This window comes from Nerophis ophidion, linkage group LG07 (assembly GCF_033978795.1).
Source record: "Nerophis ophidion isolate RoL-2023_Sa linkage group LG07, RoL_Noph_v1.0, whole genome shotgun sequence".
Taxonomy (NCBI): domain Eukaryota; kingdom Metazoa; phylum Chordata; class Actinopteri; order Syngnathiformes; family Syngnathidae; genus Nerophis; species Nerophis ophidion.
In genome coordinates, this window is record NC_084617.1 from 17,268,130 (window position 1) to 17,295,422 (window position 27,293).

The following is a 27,293-nucleotide window of genomic DNA, read 5'->3' on the forward strand; positions in this document are numbered from 1 at the left end:
ACATTCATTTACTCTTCTGTTTGATATTTTACATAAGTTTTGTCTGATACTACGAAAGCGGGTATCAACCCGAATACAATGTTTCATTTAGGCCTCTTCCCATTTATCTTGCTGGCCCCACTATGGACTGGACTTTCACTATTATGTTAGATCCACTATGGACTGGACTCACACAATATTCTCTGCGGTCCTCGCCAAGGTTTCTCATAGTCATTCACATTGACATCCCACTGGGTTGTTTGTTTTTCCTTGCCCTTATGTGGGATCTGAACCGAGAATGTTGTAGCTTATGCAGCCCTTTGAGACACTTGTGATTTAGGGCTATATAAATAAACATTGTTTGATTGATTATGAAACATTGGTCATATTCAAAATCCTCATGTGTCCAGGGACGTATTTCCCGAGAGTATAAACAATAAAAATAAAACTTTGTAATGATAAAAGACGTTGATATAATCATTTTAGTATCGATTATAGACCGTTCTTGTACTTAGTATCGTTAGTCGATATTTGTATAGATCACCCCCATTTGTTTACATCCAGGAGTGCTAGCTTGTTGTGTCCTCCTACGGTGTGTAGTGGAGCATGTTAAGCTATTCTTTGTCCTGCAGGGATGATACTTGTAAGAAACTTGCTTTATTCGTCGCCATGGAGACCAGTATTAGTGATTTAGTAGTAGCTTAAACAGTGTGTGGGCTGATTTAACGCTAGTTTTGAAGCCCAAGAACGTCCATTCTCCCTCTTCTCTTTCCGCACTGTTTATGCGATTTCTACTGAGGTACTTTATTATTACCGGTATACCAGGTTTGTACGGTATACCAGTGTTAGTATAGTACTGCGATACTAATTAATCATATCCGGTACTATACCGCCAGCTCCCTGCCCCCACTCCCTCTGTCGTCACGTCGTGTCATTGCTGGTTTCCGAGCAGACGAGCATGTTCGACAGCGCACAATCACAGAGTACTTACAAGCAGACACAGTGTGTAGACAGAAAAGAGAGAAGGGACGCAGTTTGGTTTAAAAACTAACAACAAAAGTGAAGTATGGACTACAATGGAAACAAGCCTTTTGGGTTCTTGTGCCATCCATTTGCCTTTTTAATGCATTACATGGATTTAATTACTTAAAATGTCAATAAACTTCTCAATCAATCAATCAAAGTTACAACACTGAAACGCCCTCAGGAAGAGGGGCTTTAAGACATGGCTAGTTAGCTAGCGACTATTGTCCCTCCACCGTCAGCAGTGTTTTAGCTACTTCCAAATCACTAATCCTCCCCTCCATGGGGACAATAAAGTAAGTTTCTTACAAGTATCATCCCTGCAGGACCTGGAATTGCTATTAATGCTTCACTACACACCATAGCTCACCGGCGTCACAATGTAAACAAACATCAATCATCAATCAATGTTTATATATATAGTCCTAAATCACTAGTGTCTCAAAGGGCTGCACAAACAACAACACAAACCACAACGACATCCTCGGTAGAGCCCACTAAGGGCAAGGAAAATTCACACCCAGTGGGACGTCAGTGACAGTGACAATGATGACTATGAGAAACCTTGGAGAGGACCGCATATGTGGGCAACCCCCCAACCCCCCTAGGGGACCGAAAGCAATGGATGTCGAGCGGGTCTAACATGATACTGTGAAAGTTCAATTCATAGTGGATCCAACACAACCGTGAGAGTCCAGTCCAAAGTGGATCCAACACAGTAGCGAGAGTCCCGTCCATAGTGGAGCCAACAGGAAACCATCCCAAGCGGAGTCGGATCAGCAGCGCAGAGATGTCCCCAGCCGATGCACAGGCGAGCGGTCCATCCTGAGTCCAGACTCTGGACGAGTGGTCCATCCTGGGTTCCGACTCTGGACAGCCAGTACTTCATCCATGGCCACCGGACCGGACCCCCTCCACAAGGGAGAGTGGGACAGAGGAGAAAAAGAAAAGAAACTGCAGATCAACTGGTCTAAAAAGGAGGTCTATTTAAAGGCTAGAGTATACAAATGAGTTTTAAGGTGAGACTTAAATGCTTCTACAGAGGTGGCATCTCGAACTGTTACCGGGAGGGCATTCCAGAGTACTGGAGCCCGAACGGAAAACGCTCTATAGCCCGCAGACTTTTTTTGGTCTCTGGGAATCACTAATAAGCCGGAGTCCTTTGAACGCAGATTTCTTGCCGGGACATATGGTACAATACAATCGGCAAGATAGGATGGAGCTAGACCGTGTAGTATTTTATACGTAAGTAGTAAAACCTTAAAGTCACATCTTAAGTGCACAGGAAGCCAGTGCAGGTGAGCCAGTACAGGCGTAATATGATCAAACTTTCTTGTTTTTGTCAGAAGTCTAGCAGCCGCATTTTGTACCAACTGTAATCTTTTAATGCTAGACATGGGGAGACCCGAAAATAATACGTTACAGTAATCGAGACGAGACGTAAAAAACGCATGGATAATGATCTCGGTGGACTAGTGGACAAAATAGAACGAATTTTAGCAATATTATGGAGATGAAAGAAGGCTGTTTTTGTAACATTCTTACTGTGTGACTCAAACGAGAGAGTTGGGTCGAAGATAATAGATTAGATTAGATAGTACTTTATTTATTCCGTCAGGAGAATTCCTTCAGGAAAATTACAATTTTCAGCACAATCCCATTCAAGATCAAACAAACATTATAGGGAGACAGAACAGGATCGCTGACGGGTCTGCCGGCTTCCAGCGCCCCTTACAAAAAAGATGAGATACAGGTAAACAAGGGGGGTGAGGTAGGGGGTGGGGGAATGGGAGAAAAAAATAGAAGATTAAAATAAAATTAAAAAATAATAAAAAATACCCAGATTCTTTACCGAGTCGCCTTGTTTAATTGTTTGGTTGTCAAATGTTAAAGTTGTATTATTAAATAGAGGTCGGTGTCTAGCAGGATCGATAATCAACATTTCTGTTTTTTGGCGTTGAGTTGCGAAAAGTTGGAGGACATCCATTGTTTACTTTCATTAAGACACGCCTCCAGCTGAATACAATCTGGCGTGTTGGTCAGCTTTAGGGGCATGTAGAGTTGAATATCATCAGCATAACAGTGAAAGCTAACACCGTTAGTTTTGTTTTTTGTCGATAGATAGGTCTAAGTTGTGTTTTCGCCTCTTGCGCCTTTTTGTGTGTTCTTTTTGGTGAAGATTAATATTGTTTAACGGTCAATGGCACTTATCATAAATACAAGTTTACAGTTAATGAACGTGATTGGTATTGGTATAGGCTGATCTCACTCAATTAATCCCAGATTAGAACATCCCTGAAGGGTTTTTCAACATTTCCTTGAGTACAAATGGCTGAATTTGCACATTCCCTGATCAAAAACCGGGCAGAAACCCGTGAAGAGGCTGCAGGAGCCAAGCCGTTATTTATATCATATTTAGTTGAACCATTTATTGTACATCATGAACCATGAGTAATGTCTTTAATGCAGTTGTTCTCTGACATCTTTCACCAAGCACCACCATAATGACCAAAATTGACATACAATAGCGTAATAGTCCTAAGTATTCATTAAAAACAAGGCAGCAGTTTTAACAAGTGTATTTAAAACTAACATTACACACAGTTTGAACAGTAGCACTGTGTTTTAATATAGGACAATAAAACCCTGCACTTTAATCAAGTGATTCTTTGACGGACCACCAGATGGAGCCACAGTTGGAGAATCACTGCTTTATTTATGTGACGTAATTATTCTTGCTACGGACAATAAACGTGACATACTAGCGCCTTCCGCTGCCTTCTTTCTACAAAGTAAAGCACAACTAAGAAAAAACTAAGGATTTTTACATCAAAAGATTTTCCTGTTGCATGAAGGTTGCATACAAATAAAAGGTTTTACAAATAAAAATAGCCAACAAGGTGGGGAGTTCTTCATGTTTTGGTTAGCTAGCAACCAAACCAAGAAAGAAGAGCTGGGATGTTCAAAAGTGTAAAAAGAAAAGAACAATAATGCACGCCTTTAATTTACAGCTCCTGTCTTTGCATCCCGAGACACACGACGCCTCACACACGCCCACAATTACCATGTCAATGTGTGTGTGTGTGTGTGTGTTTATAAGGCAGGGAATGGTAAGCCTTTGGTCATGTAGGGCCAGTGTGGGGGGAGGTGCCAATCCAATTAGTCTTTTGGCGATGACATCACCACAATGACAAACTACAACCACAAAAAATATATTTCTCCAAATAAAAAAATAACAGCACCATAATTTTTGCTATTATAAAAGTATGTTATATGTTGATTTGTTACCTATTTATTTAATATCTACATATGAACAAACAAATTGGTGTGTTTTTATAACTTTTCCCTCGCTGATGTACATTTTGAAACATTAAAAAGTTGTACAAAAAATATGAATTGTTAGTTTTTTGTGTGCGAGTGTATGTGCCAAAACGATGAAGGCAATTAAATGGAATATAACATCCGAATCAAGCAAATACAATAAGTCAAGTCAGTAGTTCTCAATTTTTTTTTCCACCAAGTACCAATTCAGAAAACACTCTGCTCTCTAAGTACCACCATAATCCATCCATCCATTTTCTACCGCTAGAGCCTATCCCAGCTACAATCGGGCGGAAGGCAGCGTACACCCTGGACAAGTCGCCACCTCATCGCAGGGCCAACACAGATAGACAGACAACATTCACACTCACATCCACACACTAGGGCCAATTTAGTGTTGTCGATCAACCCATCCACAGGTGCATGAATGACCAACATTGATATACAGTAGTGTAGTTGGCCTAAGTATTCATTAAAAACCAGGCAGAAGTTTATTTAAACAGGTACATAAATATTTTGGCCACTGTAACATTATGGTTTATATACTTGTATAGCGCTTTTGTACCTTTTTAGAGGAACTCAAAGCGCTTTGACACTATATCCACATTCACCCATTCACACACTGATGGCGGGAGCTGCCATGCAAGGCGCTAACCAGGACCCATCAGGAGCAAGGGTGAAGTGTCTCGCTCAAGGACGCAACGGACGTGACTAGAATGGTAGAAGGTAGGGATTGAATCAGGAAACCTCAGGTTGCTGGCACAGCCACTCTCCCAACTGCGCCACGCCGTCCCCATTACACACAGTTTGAACAGTAACACTGAGTTTGAATATAGAAGAATAAAACCCTTTCAATCTAGTGATTCTTCGGCGTACCAGTAGATGGAGCGCGATGGAACTGTGGAGTACCACAGCCAGAGGATCACTGCAATAAATAAATAAATATAGATTAAATGGAAAAAAAAGCAGAATTGAAACGTGACAGAAAGATTTAAATAGATTAACGCCCGAATGCAGCTGAGATAGGCTCCAGCGACCCCCCGCGACCCGAAAAGGGACAAGCGGTAGAAAAATGGATGGATGGATAAAAATTTTTGCATGACATTGCAGTTTTGATTCGGCCTTTTGCAGCGCTTTTTGCTGCTCCTCACTCACAAAACTTTTATTCAATTTGATGTATTTTTTGCTCATGAAATAAATACTAATAGATTAAAAACAATAATTTGAAATATAATTTCACATTTTACTCAAGAGACAATTAAAACATTATACATAAATTATCCATCCATCCATTTTTACTACTGCTTATTCCCTTTTGGGTCGCTGGTGCCTATCTCAGCTACAATCGGGCGGAAGGCGGTGTACACCCTGGACAAGTCGCAACCTCATCACAGATACATATATTAATATATTTTAAAAATACACCATAAAAACATCGAAACAGCATGGAGCGCTATTAAGTATTTATTCATTGTGTGATTGCTAGCGGGAACACTACTTTCTATAACAAATACACAACCAGATTTGGACCAAAATGTCATGGCTTTGTGTGTTTTTCCCCACCACAGTACTGCAGTATTACTGTTATGGGTTATATATTCATATTGTCACAACTTGGACTGTGACTTGGATTGTTTCTCCGACGCAAAGGAAAATTGGCACGAGCCAGGCGAGAAAGTGAGTACATTTTTATTTATTAAACACTATAAGTAACAAGAAGGCAAACAAATGGCGCGCACAATGGCGGAGAACAAACTTGACAACTGAAAACAAAAGACCAGCACAAAGGCATGACTATGAACGAAAAAATCAAAAAACATTAACTGTGGCATAAAACAAACCAAAAACTTACGTGCCATGGACAGAAATAATAAACAAATAATAAACACCATAGCATGGCATGAAGCAGTTGAGGAATATGAAGTTTTAAAATTATTATAAGTTAGAGTTCAACATGGTGACTTCTTTCCCAATGCTGTCACCATGTTGAACTCTAATTTATAATAATAATTCACCCCATATGTCATGCCCTAATACCCTACTGTGCAATACTACCCTTCAAGTGCAATACGTCCGACACTGATTGCTATTTATTACTTCAGTACTCTTGTCTTGTTCTGTATATTGTACAGTATTTTGTATTTCTATAGTGTTTTGTATATTGTACAGGATTGCTTATTATTTTTATTGGATAGTAGTCTGTTTATTTCAATTGTTACCACATTTGTTCCCACTACCGCACCTTAAGTTAGAGTCTTTAATCTCGTTATATGGAAATATAATGACAATAAAATCCATTCTATTCTATTCTATTCTAAGTTGCCAGGCTGACTACCTGGTAACTGTGGCTTAAATAATAGCTATGATAATTATTAACAGGTGTAAGAACTGAGGACAGGGGCATAACTTGAAGACAAGGTGGAAACTAATGAGTTGCTATGGAAATAAGAAAAACAAAGAAGTGCAGGAACAAGAACTGAATGTCCGAAAAACCAAACCGAACGTAATCAAAACAAAACATGAACCCCGTGGGCGTGACACCATCCATCCATCCATTTTCTACCGCTTATTCCCTTTGGGGTTGCGGGGGGCGCTGGCACCTATCTCAGCTACAATCGGGCGGAAGACGGGGTAAACCGTGGACAAGTCGCCACGTCATCGCAGGGCCATGGGCGTGACACATACAGCATGATTAAAACACAGCTACTGAGGCCCCAAAATGCTCTACGGATTAAAAACAAACAAGGTAAGAAAAAAATAAAATACAGTATATTGTATATACTGTATATTGTATATAGGCCACAGGGAAGACCCAGTACACATTAGGAAGACAATGTTTCCCGGCTGGCCCGGGAATGCCTCGGGATCCCCTGGGAAGAGCTGGACAAGGTGGCTGGCGAGAGGGAAGTCTGGGCTTGCCTGCTTAGGCAGCTGCCCCCGCGACCCGACCTCGGAAAATCGGAAGAAGATGGATGGATGGATATATTGTATATTTAAAATACAGCTAAACAAACCAATAACATTAAAGGCCTACTGAAATTAGATTTTCTTATTTAAACGGGGATAGCAGGTCCATTCTATGTGTCATACTTGATCATTTCGCGATATTGCCATATTTTTGCTGAAAGGATTTAGTAGAGAACATCCACGATAAAGTTCGCAACTGGAGAAAAGCCCTGCCGCTACCGGAAGTCGCAGACGATGACGTCACATGTTGAGGGCTTCTCATACATTCACATTGATTTTGATGGGAGCCCCCAACAAAAACAGCTATTCAGACCGAGAAAAACAACAATTTCCCCATTGATTTGAGCGAGGATGAAAGATTCATGTTTGAGGATAATGATAGCGACGGACTAGAAAAAAAAAAAGAAAGTTAAAAAAAAAATTGCAATTGCAATCACGTTGCATTGAGACAGAGTCACATGTTTTTAGAGACATTTACGAGGTGAATTCTGGGAAATCCCTTATCTTTCTATTGTGTTGTTAGTGTTTTAGTGAGTTTATTATAACCTGATAGTCGGAAGTGTACGCCCAGCGTCTCGGGGAAGTCCACGGCAGCTGAATGGACGGCACAAGCTCAGCTGATACGGTAAGAGGCGACTTTTTAACCACAATTTTCTCACCGAAACCTGCTGGTTGACATGTAGTCGGGATGCATGTCCGCTGTGATCCATAGTAAAGTTTCACCTCCGTGAATTTTAAACAAGGAATCACCGTGTGTTTGTGTGGCTAAAGGCTCCCAACTCCGTCTTTCTACTTTGACTTCTCCATTATTAATTGAACAAATTGCAAAATATTCAGCAACACAGATGTCCAAAATACTGTGTAATTATGCCGTTAAAGCAGACGACTTTTAGCTGTGTGTGTGTGCAGCGCTCATATTCATAACAGCCTGTGACGTCACGCGTACACGTCATCATTACACGACGTTTTCAAGAAAAAAGTCCCGGGAAATTTAAAATTGCAATTTAGTCAATTAAAAAGGCCGTATTGGCATGTGTTGCAATGTTAATATTTCATCATTGATATATAAACTATCAGACTGCGTGGTGGGTAGTAGTGGGTTTCAGTAGGCCTTTAAATAAGTACTACACAGCTAAAAAAGCAATATAAATAATTTATGCATAAAAAAATAAACATACAAATGTGCAAAAATGTCAAACTAAGAGCGCAAGACATTTATTTTATTACGCAGGGCTCAAAAGGTCACACTGAAGCCTATTTAGGGTCGGCACTCTGCTACCAAGTAAAGACATCACGAGGGAGACGCCGTAGTTTCCATGGCGATGTGGGGAGAATAAAAATAAAAAAGTGCTGTCAATCTCTTTCAGGATTGCTCGCTTGATAACCGCCACCGCCTCACAGACGTGAGGGGCGGGGCTGAAAGGGGGAGGGGTTAAGGGAGGGGGTGCAGCAGCAGGTTTGTGAGCACAGCAGCCAGAGGAGGAAGAGGAGGAGGAGGAGAAGGAGGAAGAGTGTGGCTGCAGTCGTCGTGAGAAGACACGGTAAGACACGCTACTTGTGTTTTTGGTTTTTTTCCCCTCTTTACAACAACATGAGCTGTCCGCCAGCAGATGGGTCCTTCCTTTATCCCTCCATCACTGCACATTTCCCTTTTTTTTTGTGTGTGTCCCTCCATCTGCCGGCTTGTCAGAGCGGCACTGCGTGATACTGCAGAGAGGAGGGCGGGGGGGTGTAGTGTTAGCACGATGCTGTCACTGACACACCAGGAAGATGCTAACATAGCAGAAGGGGAGCCTTCCATCAGTGTGGGCTGCGACCACGCCCTCCTGGTGATGATGGTGGGGATGGTGGCCTTGTTGTGGCGTAAATAAGGCAGCGGATTAGCTTTGTTCCCTTGAAGGCGATTGGCCGGCGTGTGGTGGCCATCAGCTGCTTGAAGGCAGAGCGCGTCGGCTTCCAAAATAACATCTTACTTCCTGCCTTGACGCGGCGGGGAACAACTGACGGCGCACTTTGACCCTCCAGCGCAGGGGTGTCGAACTTGTTTTATATTGAGGGCCACGTGACAGTTAGGTCTGCCCTTAGAGGGCCACTTGTAAATACAGGATTTAAAAAAAAAAAAAGTAAATATTTGGCTCATAATACTGCAAAATTGCCTATTCGCTCTTTTTTTTACGTTTGCTTAAAAAACCCAAAATAGATTTTACTGTAAAAAAAAAAACTTGCTCAGTTGCCAGGATTTTGTTGTAAATTTGCAGTGTTTTTTGTTTTTTTTTACTGCATATAGCTGGAAATTCAATGGAAAAACAGTACCACTCTTTACAGTAAATTCTAGAGTGCTTGATTTTATAGTGTATTACTGTAAACCAGGGGTGTCAATCTCATATTAGATCGGGGGGCCACATGGAGAAAGATATACTCCCAAGCGGGAAAATCACGGCACGATAACTTACAAATGAAGACAACTTCAAATAGTTTTGTTTGAAAATAGAGCTAGCACATTCTGAAAATGTACAAATCTTGTTTTACACTTACATGTTGCGTACTAATGAGTCTCTTTACTTGTCGTGATTTATACTTTCTGAATAAATGATGTGATAATGTTTATCAGTCAACTCATTGGTGTTCATTTTCAATCTATCAAGATACAAAAATATTATCAAAATCTAATTACAGTATGTTATTTATGTAGTTTGCTCATTTTCCTCGACTGGTGCGCTAACGTGTTTTTATTTGTATTTTTTTTAAACTTGTAGCATCATGTACGAAGATACTGAGGATTGCTATAGTGACATTTAGTGGACACATTTAGAACAACGGTTTCTTTCATTGAAAAATGTTGCCAAATTTTTATACTTGGCAACCTAATCCTGTGGGCCAGATAAAACCTGGTCGCGGATCTGAGCCGTAAGTTTGACACCCATCCTGTAAACAAACAGCTGCCTTTTTCTTTCTTTCTTTTTTTTTTACTAAAAAAAAACTTTGGTACTAAGTCGCCACAATTTTACTGTAAGTCTATTGTCATTTTACAGTGCACGATTTGGTATTTTTATTAAACATTTTGTACATACTCCTTATTTTTGCACCTTCATTTTAAGAACCTATTGTTAAGTGTTCAATGACCTTTTACAATTTCAGTTGCATTGTTTTTCATTCTTGTGTCGACATTTTCTTTCTGCCTTGATAGCTGAGGGGATTATATTGATAGGAAGGTTACGCTTTAAAATCAGGTGTCACGGAATGAGTTTGCCAAGTATAAGAATGAGCTGAAATTTTTGAATGAAAGAAACACCTGTTCTAAATGTGTCCACTAGAGGTCGCAATAGCAATTCTTTGTATCTTTTTAGATGCTGTTAGTGCACCAGTCGAGGAAAATGAGCAAACTACATAAATAACATCCTGTAATTTGATTTTGATATTATTTTTTTAATATTTGTGGATTGAAAATTAACACCAATGAGTTGACTGATGGACATTATCACATAGTTTATTCAGAAAGTATTAATTACGACAAATAAAGATGTAATACTATTACTCACAACATTTAGGGCGTAAAAAAAACCCAACAACATTATGATTTGTATATTTTCAAAATGTGCTTGTTCTATTTTTAAACAAAGAAAACAATCTGAAGTTGTCTTTATTTTTAAGTTATTGTGCCGTGATTTTACCTGTCCGGCCCACTAGGTAGATTTTTCTCCATGTGGCCCCCCATCTTAAATGAGTTTGACACACCTGCTTTAAATACAAATATTGACATTTACTATTCATTTCCATAGGTTGTAGAAAAGATCAATCATTACCGATAGATATGTTTCACCCCCAAGACAGATTAGACTCAGAACGTGTGTGTGTGTGTGTGTGGTCAGGTGGTGTAGGGTCTCTCTAACAGACTTGAGCAGCTTGATGGTCTCCCCATGCTGTCAACAAGATGCTGTCACACCAAGCAGCAGACGCTCGGTTATGTGTTACTCACTACTACGCGCACGGCATGCGGAGGATCAGCCTGTTTGTTTTAAAAGGCTACCACATGATCGTCGGCGGCGCATTTCAGAAGCTTTACTGTTTCCCCTAGCAATGGACAAAAGTATCAGGACACTATTCCACCTAAAAGGAAGTGAAAATGGAAAAAAAAAATGCAGGTGCAATGCAACAGCTTGTCCTCTTCTGGGAGGATTTCTTTGCCCGTTTTCCCTCGTTCTTCCACACCGCACTCCTCCAAGCACGCCCATATGGATCTTGCTTTGTGCACAGGAGGACAGAACGAGGTCGAGTGTTTCCCACAGGTTGTCATCGTAAATTACGTCTTGGTCTAATTTGCATAACTGGCCATGACTGGTGAAATGGAGCTTATTGGATTGCGTCATTGGAAATGTGCGACATTTTCTGTAACATTCAACAACTGAACAACAACTGGGCGTTGCTTTCATTTCATGCAGAATGACATTATTTCAATAGGGATGATGCAGTTCAACATGCAACTGATGTTTATTGCCAATTTTCCCACTCTGGTCTCTTAGAGCAGTGGTTCTCAACCTTTTTTCAGTGATGTACCCCCTGTGAACATTTTTTTAATTCAAGTACCCCCTAATCAGAGCAAAGCATTTTTGGTTGAAAAAAAAAGATAAACAAGTAAAATACAGCACTACGTCATCAGTTTCTGATTTATAAAATTGTATAAGAGTGCAAAATATTGCTCATTTGTAGTGGTCTGTCTTTTTCTTTTTGGGGAAAAAAGATATAAAAATAACTAAAAATTTGTTAAGAAATAAACAAGTGATTCAATTATAAATAAAGATTTCTACACATAGAAGTCATAATCAACTTAAAGTGCCCTCTTTGGGGATTGTAATAGAGATCCATCTGGATTCATGAACTTAATTTTAAACATTTCTTCACAAAAAAAAAAAATCTTTAACATCAATATTTATTGAACATGTCCACAAAAAATCTAGCTGTCAACACTGAATATTGCATTGTTGCATTTCTTTTCACAGTTTATGAACTTACATTCATATATTGATGAAGTATTATTCAATAAATATATTTATAAAGAATTTTTGAATTGTTGCTATTTTTAGAATATTTGAAAAAAAATCTCACGCACCCTTTGGCATACCTTCAAGTACCCCCAGGGGTACGTGTACCCCCACTTGAGAACCACTGTTTTAAAGAAATAACATCTTCCAACATTCCATACCAACTATTAATACACTGACATTAAATACATGATACAAGCTGGTATCAATTTAAAGGGCCATAATAATGTGTACTAGGGTTGTCCCGATACCAATTCTTTAGTACCGGGACCAAAATGTATTTCAATAATTTTCTGAATAAAAGGGGACCACAAAAAATGGCATTATTTTAAACAAAAAAATCTTATAGAGTACATTAAACATATGTTTTTTTATTGCAAGTTTGTCTTTAAATAAAATAGTGAACATACAAGACAACTTGTCTTTTAGTAGTAAGTAAACAAAGGCTCCTAATTAAGCTGCTGACATATGCAGTAACATATTGTGTTATTTATCATTCTATTATTTTGTCAACATTATGAGGAACAAGGTTTCACGGTGGCAGAGGGGTTAGTGCGTCTGCCTCACAATACGAAGGTCCTGCAGTCCTGGGTTCAAATCCAGGCTCGGGATCTTTCTGTGTGGAGTTTGCATGTTCTCCCCGTGAATGCGTGGGTTCCCTCCGGGTACTCCGGCTTCCTCCCACTTCCAAAGACATGCACCTGGGGATAGGTTGATTGGCAACACTAAATTGGCCCTAGTGTGTGAATGTGAGTGTGAATGTTGTCTGTCTATCTGTGTTGGCCCTGCGATGAGGTGGCGACTTGTCCAGGGTGTACCCCGCCTTCCGCCCGATTGTAGCTGAGATAGGCGCCAGCGCCCCCCGCGACCCCAAAAGGGAATAGGCGGTAGAAAATGGATGGATATGAGGAATAAGCTGTAAAATTGAATTATTAATCTACTTGTTCATATCTGGTTATTTTGTCTTTTAACATGTTCTAGCTACGCTTCTGTTAAAATGTAATAATCACTTAATCTTCTGTTTGATACTTTACATTAGTTTTGGATGATACCACACATTTAAGTATGGATACCATATCAAGTAGTTACACGATCATACATTGGTCATTTTTTATTATTATTATTATCTATTTATTTTTGATGATGCTCTATTGTTGTTATTGTTGTGTTTTCTGTTGTTTTTGTTTCTCTGTCCGATTCCCCCACTTGTCCCCACAATTTCCCCCTATGTGTTCCTTTTTTTCCTCTTTCCATCCCCTCCTGCTACGGCCCGGCTGCAACAAATGATAATATAAATACAATTATCAAAGTCAAATAGAAATAAGGCAACAAGAGAAGTATCCTACACTTCCCTTTTGTAAAATGACAAACTGAAATGTAATACACAATATGTATATATTAGCTTTACACAAATATACATTATTATCATCGAACAAATACTGCTGAGTATTAAAACTAGGGCTGGGCTATATATCGCAGGTTTGTCTCTGTGCGATATAAAAAATGACTATATCGTAATATTCGAGTATACGTTCTCACGCAGTTGCTTTTAGCTGCTGGCATTACACTTCAGGCTCTTCTCACGCTTTCCTGTCTCTTTTCACAGACAGGCAGGCGCACATTCTTACATACGTCACATACTGTCACGTCATACGTCACATACGTATACGCCTTCGCCCAACAGAGAGGTAGCAGACAGGGCTACGTTAGCTGCTAACGTAACCGTACGAGTGGGAATACGAGATAAAGAAGGTGCGGATCTGGTAACAAATAAGGAAGACTTAATTCCCAATAAAAACAGCAGGGGGTCCATCGTTTGGCGGTGGTTCGGCTTCAAGTGGGAATATGTCGAACAGACAACCGTAATTTGTCAAGAGTGGAGCAAAAGCGTTGCTATAAAAATTAGCATTACCGCTAATATGTAGCATCATTTGAAAAGTCACTCGCTAGATAATGAAGAGAATTTCAAAACGTCCGTAGTAACCTACCACATAGTGAAGGACGAATACTATTTGATTTCCTATTATGCAGCTCATTTATATTTGACACTTAAAACGTCGCTGACAATCTTGCACGTTATAAATGATAAATAAATGATAAATGGGTTGTACTTGTATAGCGCTTTTCTACCTTCAAGGTACTCAAAGCGCTTTGACACTACATCCACATTTACCCATTCACACACTGATGGAGGGAGCTGCCATGCAAGGCGCTAACCAGCACCCATCAGGAGCAAGGGTTATGTTTTGGAAATGACTTGAATGTTTGTGCCATTGCTTAAATAACTTTAATAAATACACTTTTGGTAAATTGACTTAATTGTGACTTCCCTCTCTGCATGAAAGTTTAAAAGTAGCATATATTAAGGCAGTATGAACAAGAATGTTTTAATGTAGACACATAGAATCATCATACTGCTGTGATTATATGCATCAAGTGTTCATTCAAGGCAAAAGCAAAACATCGTAATATATATCATATATCGTGATATGGCCTAAAAATACCGAGATATTAAAAAAAGGCCATATCACCCAGCACTAGTTGAAACTATTTCGATGGTGGAAATATAGGACTGGCCGCCATTTTCGGTCCTCAAAACAGCTATTGAAACAGTGCACAAAAATCGTTTTTCAATAAACATCTTACTATCAAATTGAACCACTTTCCACCTTAATATTGAGTTACATAAACAAGTTAAACCGTTTACTTACAGACTTATCTTTTCCAAGGCTTGTAAGCGCTAACACAACTTGTCTACTTCTCAATTGTCTCACGAAATGAATTGACGTCGTCAACCCGGAAGTGCCCAAACTAATGAGGTGTAGTATTTTCATATCGCCACTAGGTGTCAGTAAGAGTCTACAACTGGGGTCACCAACCTTTTTGAAACCAAGAGCTACTTCTTGGGTACTGATTAATGCGAAGGGCTACCAGTTTGATACACACTTAAATAAATTGCAAGAAATAGCCAATTTGCTCAATTTACCTTTAATATATATATATATATATATATATATATATATATATATATATATATATATATATATATATATATATATATATATATATATATATATATATATATAAAAACTGGGTATTTCTGTCTGTTATTCCGTTGTACATTTTTTTTCCTTTTACGGAAGTTTTTTTGTAGAGAATAAATGACGAAAAAAACACCTAATTGAATGGTTTAAAAGACGAGAAAACACGAAAAAAAGTAAAATACAATTTTGAAACGTAGTTTATCTTCAATTTCGACACTTTAAAATTCAAAATTCAACCGAAAAATATGAAGAGAAAAAATAGCTAATTCGAATCTTTTTGAAAAAAAAAAAATAATAATTTATGGAACATCATTAGTAATTTTTCATGATTAAGATTAATTTTAGAATTTTGATGACATGTTTTAAATTGGTTAAAATCCAATCTGCACTTTTTTAGAATATATAACAAATTGGACCAAGTTATATTTCCAACAAAGACAAATCATTATTTCTTCTAGATTTTCCAAAACAAAAATTTTAAAAGAAATTCAAAATACTTTGGAATAAGATTTAAATTTGATTCTACAGATTTTCTAGATTTGCCAGGATATTTTTTTTGAATATTAATTGAATATTTCACAAATATTCTTCGTCGAAAAAACAGAAGCTAAAATGAAGAATTAAATGAAAGTGTATTTATTATTCTTTGCAATAAAAAAAATTAATTTACTTGAACATTGATTTAAATTGTCAGGAAAGAAGAGGAACGAATTAAAAGGTAAAAAGGTATATGTGTCTAAAAATCCTAAAAGGTTGTATTTTTTTCTCTAAAATTGTCTTTCTGAAAGTTATAAGAATCAAAGTAAAAAAATAAATGAATTTATTTAAACAAGTGAGGAACAAGTCTTTAAAATATTTTCTGGGATTTTCAAATTCTATTTGAGTTTTGTTTCTCTTAGAATTAAAAATGTCGAGCAAAGCAAGACCAGCTTGCTAGTAAATAAAAAAATAAATAAAAATAAAGGCAGCTCACTGGTAAGTTCTGCTATTCGAGCTATTTTTAGAACAGGCCAGCAGGCTACTCATCTGGTCCTTACGGGCGACCTGGTGCCCGTGGGCACCGCGTTGGTGACCCCTGGTCTACAATAAAATGGGCATAACACGAACATAAAATCATCTTAGTGAGAAGAATTATTTCATCAGACAGAAAATAAGCAAATGTAACCCTTATTTGAGATATTTAATCTTACTTAGATTTCCGTTTTTGCAGTGTGAGCACTGATTCGTGTTCCAGGAGTGAGTATTAGCGTAGAATTTGTAAAAACATGAAATAACCATTAGCATTCATGCGACGGTTATTTTACAAGAAAAAAAAAACAGGCTTTCTGAGAACTACTGACTGAGACCAAAAAAAAAAACAACACCTAAATTAGATATATACAGAGTAGACGCTCATTCCACAGCCTGTCATGTATTTATTAGGTTTTAATTTTTTCAGTATGCACGGCTTTTAAATAAAATCTACACATCATATCAGGTCTGATACATCACCATTTTGATAAAAGGGATGAGTTATAATGCGTGCAGGAGCGTATTTAGTCATTTACGAGCCCCAAAATAAACCTAGTCACTGTGACACTAGGCATAAAAACACGGTTATTCATCATTTCTTGTAAAAAACGACCAAAGAAGCTCCTCAAGACCTTCAAAGAGCTGTAAATTCCATCTCTACAGAGCACACAGGAGAGCATAAAACAGAAAGGAATAACATTAGATACCTGGAATGTGCTAGAAATGCCCTCCCACTGTGCCCACTGTTAAAAATAACTACAAAACAAAGCGTTCAGAGTAGAGATATTACCGATACCAACCGATACCGATATATACAGTCGAGGAATTAACACATGATTATGCATAATTTTGTTATGATGCCCAGTTGGATGCATTAAACAATGCAACAAGGTTTTCCAAAATAAATCAACTCAAGTTATGGAAAAAAATACCAACCTGGCACTGCCGTATTTATTATTGAAGTCACAAAGTGCATTTTTTTTTTTTTTAACATGCCTCAAAACAGCAGCTTGGAATTTGGGACATACTCTCCCTGAGAGAGCATGAAGAGGTTGAGGTGGGCAATATTAGCGTCCCGGAAGAGTTAGTGCTGCAAAGGGTTCTGGGTATTTGTTCTGTTGTGTTTATGTTGTGTTACGGTGCGGATGTTCTCCCGAAATGTGTTCGTCATTCTTGTTTGGTGTGGGTTCACAGTGTGACGCATATTTGTAACTGTCAAAACTTGGACTATGGTGCGGCTTTCTGCGTTGATAGATACTGAACCCGACATGGCGTGAAGGTGAATTCATGTTTTAACTATTTGACTACAAAACGTGCAAACAAAAGGCGCTCGCAACGAAGGTACAACACTTAACGCAGGGAACAAAACTATCACTTTGACGTAAACCAAGGACATAAAACAGAAGACACTAACTTTGGCATAAATTAACAAAAAACTTACTTGCGGTGACATGAGCAGGGCAGCATGGACTATGAAATTGCAAGAAAGAGTAAACATGGCATGACGCAGAATGTGAAAAGATCATGAAACAATGAAGCCAGAACGACCAACTGAAACACCAGGTTTAGATAATAATTACATGATTGTGTGAGTCCAGCACGTGAGACAGGTGACTCTAATGGGTCGCCATGGTGACAAAACAAGGGAGTGAAAAAACAGGAAGCAATGGAGTCTTAAACAAAACAGAACGTAACCAAACAAAACGTGATCACAAGACATGACAGTAACAGTGTTAAAGTTGTTTATACGGCCACCCTCAGTGTGACCTGTATGGCTGTTGACCAAGTATGAATTGCATTCACTTGTGTGTGTGAGAAGCCGTAGACATTAAGTGATCGGGCTGGGATGCAAAAGGCAATGCCTTTAAAGGTTTATTGGCGCTCTATACTTCTCCCTTCGTCTGTGTTTCGATAATTTTGAAACTGAAACCGATAATTTCCGATATTATATTTTAAAGCATTTATCGGCCGATAATATCGGCGGTCCGATATTATCAGACATCTCTAGTTCAGAGGCATGAAAAACTGTGAAACCTTATTATTTGACGCTTTGGTATCGTTTATAAGTCAGAAAAGTGGAAAAAGAAGCAGAGGATGATGCCGAGGATGTTGTTGTGGCTTGTGCAGCCCTTTGAGACACTTGTGATTGAGGGTTATATAAATAAACTTTGATTGAGTTAAACTGTGGTGGACTGCAACGGATAAATGAATGTAGGGGGGACCTGAGGTTCCCATACCCACCCATCTTTTACCGCTTGTAACTTTCGGGGTCACGGGGGTGCTGAAGCCTATCCAAGGCGGAAGGCGGTGTACACCCTGGACAAGTCGCCACCTCATCACAGGGCCAACACAGATAGACAGACAACATTCACACTCACATTCACATATTAGGGACCATTTAGTGTTGCCAATCAACCTATCCCCAGGTGCATGTTTTTGGAGGTGGGACGAAGCAAGAGTACCCGGAGGGAAGAACAAGCATACATTATGAGTTGGAAAATGGTGTTAGATGTAAATATAAACGGAATGAAATTATTTGCAAATCATTTTCAACCCATATTCAGTTGAATATGCTACAAAGTCAACATATTTGATGTTCAAACTGATAAACAGTTATTTTTTTGCAAATAATCATTAACTTTAGAATTTGATGCCAGCAACACGTGACAAAGAAGTTGAGAAAGGTGGCAATAACTACTGATAAAGTTGAGGAATGCTCATCAAACACTTATTTGGAACATCCCAGTCCAGACTTGTCCCCCATCGAAAATGTGTGGCACATTATGAAGCGTAAAATATAACAGTGGAGACCCCGGACTGTTGAACGACTGAAGCTCTATATAAAACAGGAATGGGAAAGAATTCCGCTCTCAACGCTTCAACAATTAGTTTTCTCAGTTCCCAAACGTTTATTGAGTGTTGTTAAAAAAAAAAGGTGATGCAACACAGTGGTGAACAAGCCCTTTCCCAACTACTTTGGCACGTTTTGCAGCCATGAAATTCTAAGTTACCGTATTTACTTGAATTCCCACAGGGCCTATAGTATGCGCCTGCCTTGAATTACTGTCGGGTCTAACTCGCTTCCCAAAATAATTAGCACATGCTTAGTATTACCGCCTGGTCAAACTCGTGACACTTCTGTCATCATTTTCAAAATGGAGGAGGCTGATTTCAATACCGGTAATTTGAAATCGCATAAAGGGAAGAAGATTAAGAGCTATTCAGTAGGATTTAAGGTCCAGGCTTACATCACATTCAATTTTTTACTGCATATATTTGGTTAGTGCCGGAGTGAGAAGAGGTTTTAAAATAATTAGCGCATGCTTACTTTTACCGCATGCCTTTGGTAAGCACAGGAGTGAGAAGAGGTTTTAAATTAATTAGCGCCCCGGCGGCAATTCAAGGAAATACAGCATATATTATTTGCAAAAAAAAAAAGATAAAAGTTTCTGAGTTTGAACATCAAATATCTTGTCTTTGTAGTGCATTCAATTGAACATTGTCACAACTAGGCTTGGTTTAAAGTTGTTTCTTCGGTGCAGAGAATGATTTGCACGGGCGAGACGTGACTGTGAGTACATTTTCTTTTATTTAATACTATAACTAATAAGACAATCAAACGGCACGCACGAGGGCGGAAGTACAAAACTAGGCTGTGAAACAAAAGACTAGCATAAATGCTGCAAACTACAAACATGAAACAAAAACACTTGCTCGATTGGCATGAATATAATGACTATAAACAAAACTAGCACAATAGCATAAATACACAAACTTACAAGGCATTGAATTGGATGAGGGCATGAAGGAGGTGCAGCAAGGGTAGAATATGTGCGTGTGAAGATCCCAGAATGAAGACGAGAAAAAGAGTGACTTAAGTAGCTGTGATCATTAGTGAAAAGAGGTGAGGCTGAGAACAGGGACGTGACATGACAGGTGAAAACTAATGAGTTGGCATGGAGACGAAAACAAACCAGGAAGTGCCAAGACGGAACCAAATGTCCAAAAAACCAAACCGAACATGACCAAAACAAAACATGATCCATAGGTGTGACAGAGCCCCCCCGTTAAGGACAGTTCCCAGATGTCGAAAAACAAAAAACAAAACACGATCCATAAGTGTGACAAACATGGGTTGAAAAGGATTTGCAAATCTTTTTTTTTTTTTTTTTACCTTTAACACATTTTCCCAACTCATATGGAAACGGGGTTTGTAAAATAAAAAAATATATATATAGTGTTCTCTCAACGTTAGCAGCATTTAACTACGAGCTAAGATGTCTCATCCAAGCAAAAGGCTGGGACATTTTCCCCCAAAGTGTCAAATTCAGACGTCCAGCTGTGTAGTGGCGAGCGTGTGGTCAAAAGAAAATAAAAGCTGCTGTCCAATCAGCTGAGCGACGAGCTCCATCATGTTTGTGTGATCCGCCGCTAATCTCCTAACGAGATTTCGCCAGCCGTACGTCATTTTTGTTGGAACGCCACCCAGAAAGTGTCATGTCTGAGTCTATTTGCGGCGCGCTGACGTGGACTTCTGTCCCTCCGGGCGTCTTGTGTTCATTTAGAGCTTTTCTGACCACTCTCCACTAGAGACGTTACTTCATGTGAAACATCACCAAGCGGCTTCATGATTGATGCGGTCTGAAGTGACCCCGCCCAGGTGTTGTCCTCCTCACCTGGCTGATCCATGAAAGAAGCCATGCCGGTCCTCACAGCGGGGGCAGGTGAGGTCACTTGCGGTGCTGGAGTCCTCCATCACCTGCCATTAGTAACACCCACCTTCTCCACCCGACAGGGCTCCACGAAACCTTGGCCCTGCTGACCTCACAGCTGCGGCCTGACGCCAACCACAAGGAGGACATGGTGTTCCTCAGAGACGTCTTCAGCGAGAGGAGCTTGGGGTACCTGATGAAGGTGAGGGACACCAGTGTTAGAGTAAACAACGTCATTGGTTCTTGAACAGTTTGTATAGCGAAGCAAAAAGAAACAATGTGAATATGTCACGTCTATGGAATCATGTTTTGTTTTGGTCATGTTTGGTTTTGTTTGTTGGACACTCAGTTGCACTCCTGCACTTCCTTGTTTGGTTTGTTGCCATGCCAACTCATTAGTTTTCACCTTGTCCTCATGTTACATCCCTGTCCTCATGTTTGCAATAATCATGTCTATTATTTAAACCGAAAGTTCCCAAGAAGTCAGCCTGGCGACTTTACCCCTACTCCCTTCATGCCATGCCATGCCTGCTAATCACACTGTCCATAGTTTCCCTCCTGCTCATGCTACGTAAGTATTTGGTTGTTTTTATGTCACAGTTATTGAGTTTTGTTTTTTTGTCTATAGTCATGCCATAGTCCTAGTTTTTGTTTTCTAGTCAAGTTCGTTCTCCGCCATTGTGCGCGCCTTTTGTTTGCCTTTTTTTTTTTTTGCAGTTATTGTGTTAAAAATAAATATGTACTTACACTCACGTCTTGCTCGTGCCAACTTTCCTTTGCTTCGAAAAAACATCCAAACCCCAAAGTCCACGGTTTGACAGAATATGAATTATGGGTTACAACTTTGACGAAAGTCCATATTTGAGTGAAGGTTAGTACTCAACATAAAGTGCTATACAGTCCTGAATATCAAACATAACAAGCGGGTGATGGTTTAACTTTCCTTTTATAAACACAAAACGATGACGACAAGCTGAACTGTCCTGTAGGCTCTGCTCTGCCGGCACACAAAAGTTTCTTTGGTGCCCTCACAAACGGTCAGAAGTCACAAACATCCTTAAAGTTAAAGTACCAATGATTGTCACACACACTAAGAGTGGTGAGATTATCCTCTGTAGTCACTCTATTTGTCTTCTAGCTGCTCAGGCAAATCATCCATCCATCCATCCATTTTCTACTGCTTGTCCCTTTCAGGGTCACGGGAGGTCCCTGGAGCCTATATTGTCTAAAAATAAATATTACCATCCGTAAAGTGACATCATCACACTGCAGTGTCGGTAACTAGCGCGGTATGTATGTATATATATATATATATATATATATATGTACATATACAGCCTGGCCCCCGGCCAAATCGTTTTAACACAATGCGGCCCCCCGAGTCAAAAAGCGTAGGGACCCCTGAACTAAGCAAAGAACAACCCGATGAAACAGGTCGTAACAGCGATTCCCTCCTCCTTTACCCGCTGGTCTGTTGTCTTTTTGGGACTCACATGGAGTTAGCAAAATGGACATAACTTGTCAAAAGGCAAAAAACACAGAAAAGTCACACATGCTTAAGCACTGATTAGTGACGAGTAGTGTACTGTGCAGCAAGTGACGTGGAGGGCTACGCCTCCCCAAAAATGCTGCGCCCTACTTTTTTCATGCAGGCGCGACACAACATAAATGAATAAAGCAGGGGTGTCAAAGTCAAGAATGAATTATGTATGGCCCCCGGTATGATGTTTGATTTGTAATTGATCCAGCCCGCAGGCCACAGCCACCTGCTGCTGTTTAGCACGCACCAATACTCCATCAGTGTTGGCGATAAGAACTTTCGAAATAGGGTCCCATCAAATCATAAAAATGGGGCCCCACAGTACATTTTTGGGGTCCCACTTTTTTTAAACTGTTTTGAAAACAAATGATAAACGTATGCATTATCCTGTTACATCTCACACTCTATATTGTGTTTTGGAAAAAGGTTGTCATAAACATTACTTAATTCATTTTTAAAAAAATATTCAAAAGAGGGCAGCACGGTCGAACCAACTTGTCCCTCACAATACGAAGGTTTTGAGTTGTCCTGGGTTCAATCCTGGGGTCGGGATCTTTCTGTGTAGAGTTTGCGTGGGTTCCCTCCGGGTACTCCGGCTTCCTCCCACCTCCAAAAACATGCACCTGGGGAAAGGTTGATTGGCAACACTAAAAAAAATTGCCCCTAGTGTGTATTGTCTTTGGTATGACTTGGCCGGGGTTTGACCTCACGACCCACTGATCTCAGGGCAGACACTCTGACCGCTACGGTTTCTGTCGGATGAAAAACACAACACAAACCTTCCTATTGTTAGAAACCCCACTCTTTAAATAGGTTTGTGTTTATACTTCACTGATGAGAGTATGTGGCGAGCGCCGTTTTGTCCTACTAATTTCAGCAGCCCTTGAACTCCTCCGATGTGTGAACTGTGACTCAACAGTTTGTTTACATGTATAACTTTCTCCGACGCTGCCACAGAAAGACGTGTTTCTGTCAGAGTTTGTTTGTGACAAACCCCACGATGCAGAGATGGAGGCAGGCATGGAGTGAGAAAACATGATTTAATGTAAATACTAAAACAAGAACAAACAAAAGGGGTACAACAAAAAGCGCGCACGAGGCGGATAACCAACTAAGAGAGCCAGCATGGGAGCTAGAAAACAAAAAGGAACTTAGCATGGAAGCTGGCAAAAACAAAAAGGGGCCTAGCGTGGAAGCTAGCGGGTAGCGAGCAGGAAAACAAAAGTCGTACTTGTAATAAGAAAACAAACAGGAAGCAGGGAATAAAAAACAGTAAGCTACAAACATCTAATAAATATAGCTTACCGCTACGCTGCAGAGACACACAACAGAAGCGATAATACATGACATGTAGCAACGACAAGAGCGACATGAGGTGACAATAATCCAGCACTCACTGGAGAAACAAAGCAGGTACAAATAGGAGCAGGCTGATTGACACCAGGTGTGGCCAGGTGCCAATCAGCCGCAGCTGAGGGGAAAACAGCGCACAGGGAAAAAAACAGGAAACAGACAAAATAAGAGCGCTTGACAGGAACTAAAGACAGGAAATACTAAACACACACACAGGAAAAACTAAAACACAAACAAACTGTCAGAGGCAAGCCTGCCGTTTCATGCCACTCCTTTGTCTCATTTTGTCCACCAAAAGTTTTATGCTGTGCGTGAAGCACAAAGGTGCACTTTGTTGAGGTGGAGACTTGTCCAGGGTGTACGCCGCCTTCCGTCCGAATGCAGCTGAGATAGGCTCCAGCAACCCACCGCGACCTCGAACGGGACAAGCGGTAGAAAATGGATGGATAAGAAAACATGTTTATGCATATGTAAATATATTCAGTTGGAAACATTCATTCACTTTCTTTTTTCCTTCATGGATCTAAACTGCCGGTATTTTTTTAAATATTTTTATTGTAATATTTTCAGAATGTGTTTGTTCTATTTTTGGCCAAAGTAAGACAAAGAAAACAATCTGAAGATGTCTTTTTATTTTTTTAGTTTTAATGCCGTGGTTTTAATAAATGGAGGTTCCTCTTTACTTCCTCCTGCTCGTGTCTTTTGCCAGGAAAGCGTCATGTTGTGTATTTTTCTTCAAAAGCAGCACTTTGGGTTTGTGTTGCAGATCCACGAGAGGCTGAGACAGTACGAGAGACAAAGTCCAACTCCGGTCCTCCACAGTGTGTCTTGTCTGGCTGAAGACGTAAGTGACACCACGTCCCTCGCCACGTCACGCTTTGACGTTTTTTTTAGGCATGTCCTAATTGTTTTTTGCCCTAAATTAAGCCTTTTAAAGCAAAAATTGGCAAAATTTACTAAAAATATCAAAATTACAGCAGTATTGGCTAGGGCAGCGGTTGGCAATCCAACATGTTGAAAGAGCCATATTGGACCAAAAATACAAAAACAAATCTGTCTGGAGCCGCAAAAAATTAAAAGCCATACTATATACAGATAGTGAGGCATGAGATATGAATTGCATAAAGAGGACTTAAAGGAAAATAAATGACCTCAAATATACCTATGAATGAGGCATAATAATGCAATATGTACATATAGTTAGCCTAAATAGCATGCAGGGACCAATATGTCTGACTAGCACGCCACACAAGTCAATAACATCAACAAAACTCACCTTTGTGCATTCACGCACGTTAAAAGTTTGGTGGACAAAATGAGACAGAAAAAGAAGTGGCATAAAACACGTCCTAGAAAGTCAGAGAAAGTTGTACATGTAAACAAACTAGGGTGAGTTCAAGGACCGCCAATGTAGTAGGACAAAACGGCGCTCGCCAAATACTCGAATCAGTGAAGCATGTTTAATATAAACAGTGTGCTTTATAACAATTAGGGAGGTTTGTGTTATGTTTGTCCTCCTGCAGAAACCACATTAAAACTAAAAATGTATTTTTTCCCCCAATTTTTTTCCATTTTTCATACATTTTTGGAAAAGCTCCAGAGAGCCACTAGGCCGGCGCTAAAGAGCCGCATGCTAGGGATTAGTCCTATACTTTAAAATCCAACGGTGCTGTGTTTCAGTACCTGGGTTGCGTATGACGTCCCGCCCGGTTGCTTACTCTTTGCACTTCGGTACTTGGCGATCACTCCAGCAGCACTGAGAGTGGACTCAGCCAAACTACCTCGAGGTAATGTTGCAATTTTCAATGCCAGCAAAGAAATTGACTCAAAAAAAGTAAGCTAAGTAAAGTTAAAGTACCACTGATAGTCACACACACACTAGGTGTGGTGAAATGACCCTCTGCATTTGGCCCATCCCCTTGTTCCACCTCCTGGGAGGTGAGGGGAGCAGTGAGCAGCAACAGTGGCCATGCTCAGGAATCATTTTGGTGATTTAACCCCCATTTCCAACCCCTGATGCTGAGTGCCAAGCAGGGAGGTAACGGGTCCCATTTGTATAGTCTTTGATATGACTCGGCCAGGGTTTGAACTCACGACCTACCCATCTCAGGGCGGACACTCTAACCACAAGGCCACTGAGCAGGCTCCGCTTTTCTTAAAATGCGCTCTCTTGATGCTAATATACATTGGCTTTGCTTTTGAGATGCTACTGATTAGCATAAGTGATTTTACATGGCGATTTTAACACCTTTAAATCTAAGTAGTAATAAGTACAGCACTTGCAGTACCAACACTTTGTAGAGCACAACAGACGGCAAAGACTGAACTGTTCGACACACCATGAACAGTACTGGACTTGCGACTGCAGTTGGAACTTAATGTTATACTTGCTCAGAAATGTGATAAAAATAATACTGCAGCACGGCAGTTATTATAATCAGCTCATTTTTTATATGTTGGAAGAAAAAAAAGAGATTTTATTATCAAAAACAATTAACTTTTATGAACACACGCAAAAGTATCGAAAATTAGTACCTGTATCGATTTTCAGGTAGTACCGTATCAGTTCAAATGTAGAGGGTACAAATTCCTAGTAATAAGACCAAACCAATCAGAGCGGGCTGTGCAGTATCGGGGCCACTGATTGGCTCAGCCTCAGACAGCATGACCAGGACTAGGACTATGGATTAAACATATTAAAAGAGTGTAAAGGTGACTATGTGGGCGTTATTTCATGTCTGGACGACTTTCAGAATGTAAAGAAAAACATTTCTCAGTTTTTTTATGCTGTATTAGGAATGTACATTGATAAACCGTGGTAAAACTTCCCACAGTTAGCATTACTGTTTTAAATCAATGTTATCATATTCAATTATTGACAACATTTATAAACTGACAGGTTGATCGGTGACATTGCTCATTAAAACATTAACACCTTTCTCCATTAAAAAAAACAACATTCTTCAATCCAAACTTGTATAAACACATTAGCGTCCGAGCAACTAAGATGTTGTGGAGGGGGGCGTGGTCTGCGGGCCTGCCGCGGAGCGGGGTGTGGAAGGACCGGCCTCGGAGCACAGCTGGCAGACGATTGGATTACCCAGCTGGGACTGATCATCCAATCCCCCGCCAAGCTTATTAGCAGCAGCCGAGGCGAGAGACGTCAGTTGAAGTTGGAGCCAGAAAAGACTGAAAAGTTGACGAAAAGAGTGCTGACCTGGCGCGTGTACGGACAGTAGATACATAGTTACACCAGACCCACGGTTCTCACGCGAGTATCTTTGTGGTCAGAAGAACGCCACAG

The 27,293-nt window shown here is 39.9% G+C and overlaps 1 protein-coding gene across 4 annotated transcripts in view; it reads left to right on the forward strand.

Annotated features, from left to right (window-relative positions):
* The first annotated feature begins 8,753 nt into the window (after nucleotides 1–8,753).
* The window catches only part of mpp3a (MAGUK p55 scaffold protein 3a), a 42,358-nt gene continuing 23,818 nt past the window's right edge, over nucleotides 8,754–27,293 (forward strand). For all 4 annotated transcript variants that reach the window (XM_061905478.1, XM_061905480.1, XM_061905479.1 and 1 more), the window contains exons 1-4: nucleotides 8,754–8,831; nucleotides 20,975–21,108; nucleotides 21,180–21,298; nucleotides 24,756–24,833. In XM_061905478.1, the coding sequence (XP_061761462.1) occupies nucleotides 21,072–21,108; nucleotides 21,180–21,298; nucleotides 24,756–24,833 (234 nt within the window). In that variant the 5' untranslated portion in view covers nucleotides 8,754–8,831; nucleotides 20,975–21,071. The remainder of the gene's footprint in view (nucleotides 8,832–20,974; nucleotides 21,109–21,179; nucleotides 21,299–24,755; nucleotides 24,834–27,293) is intronic.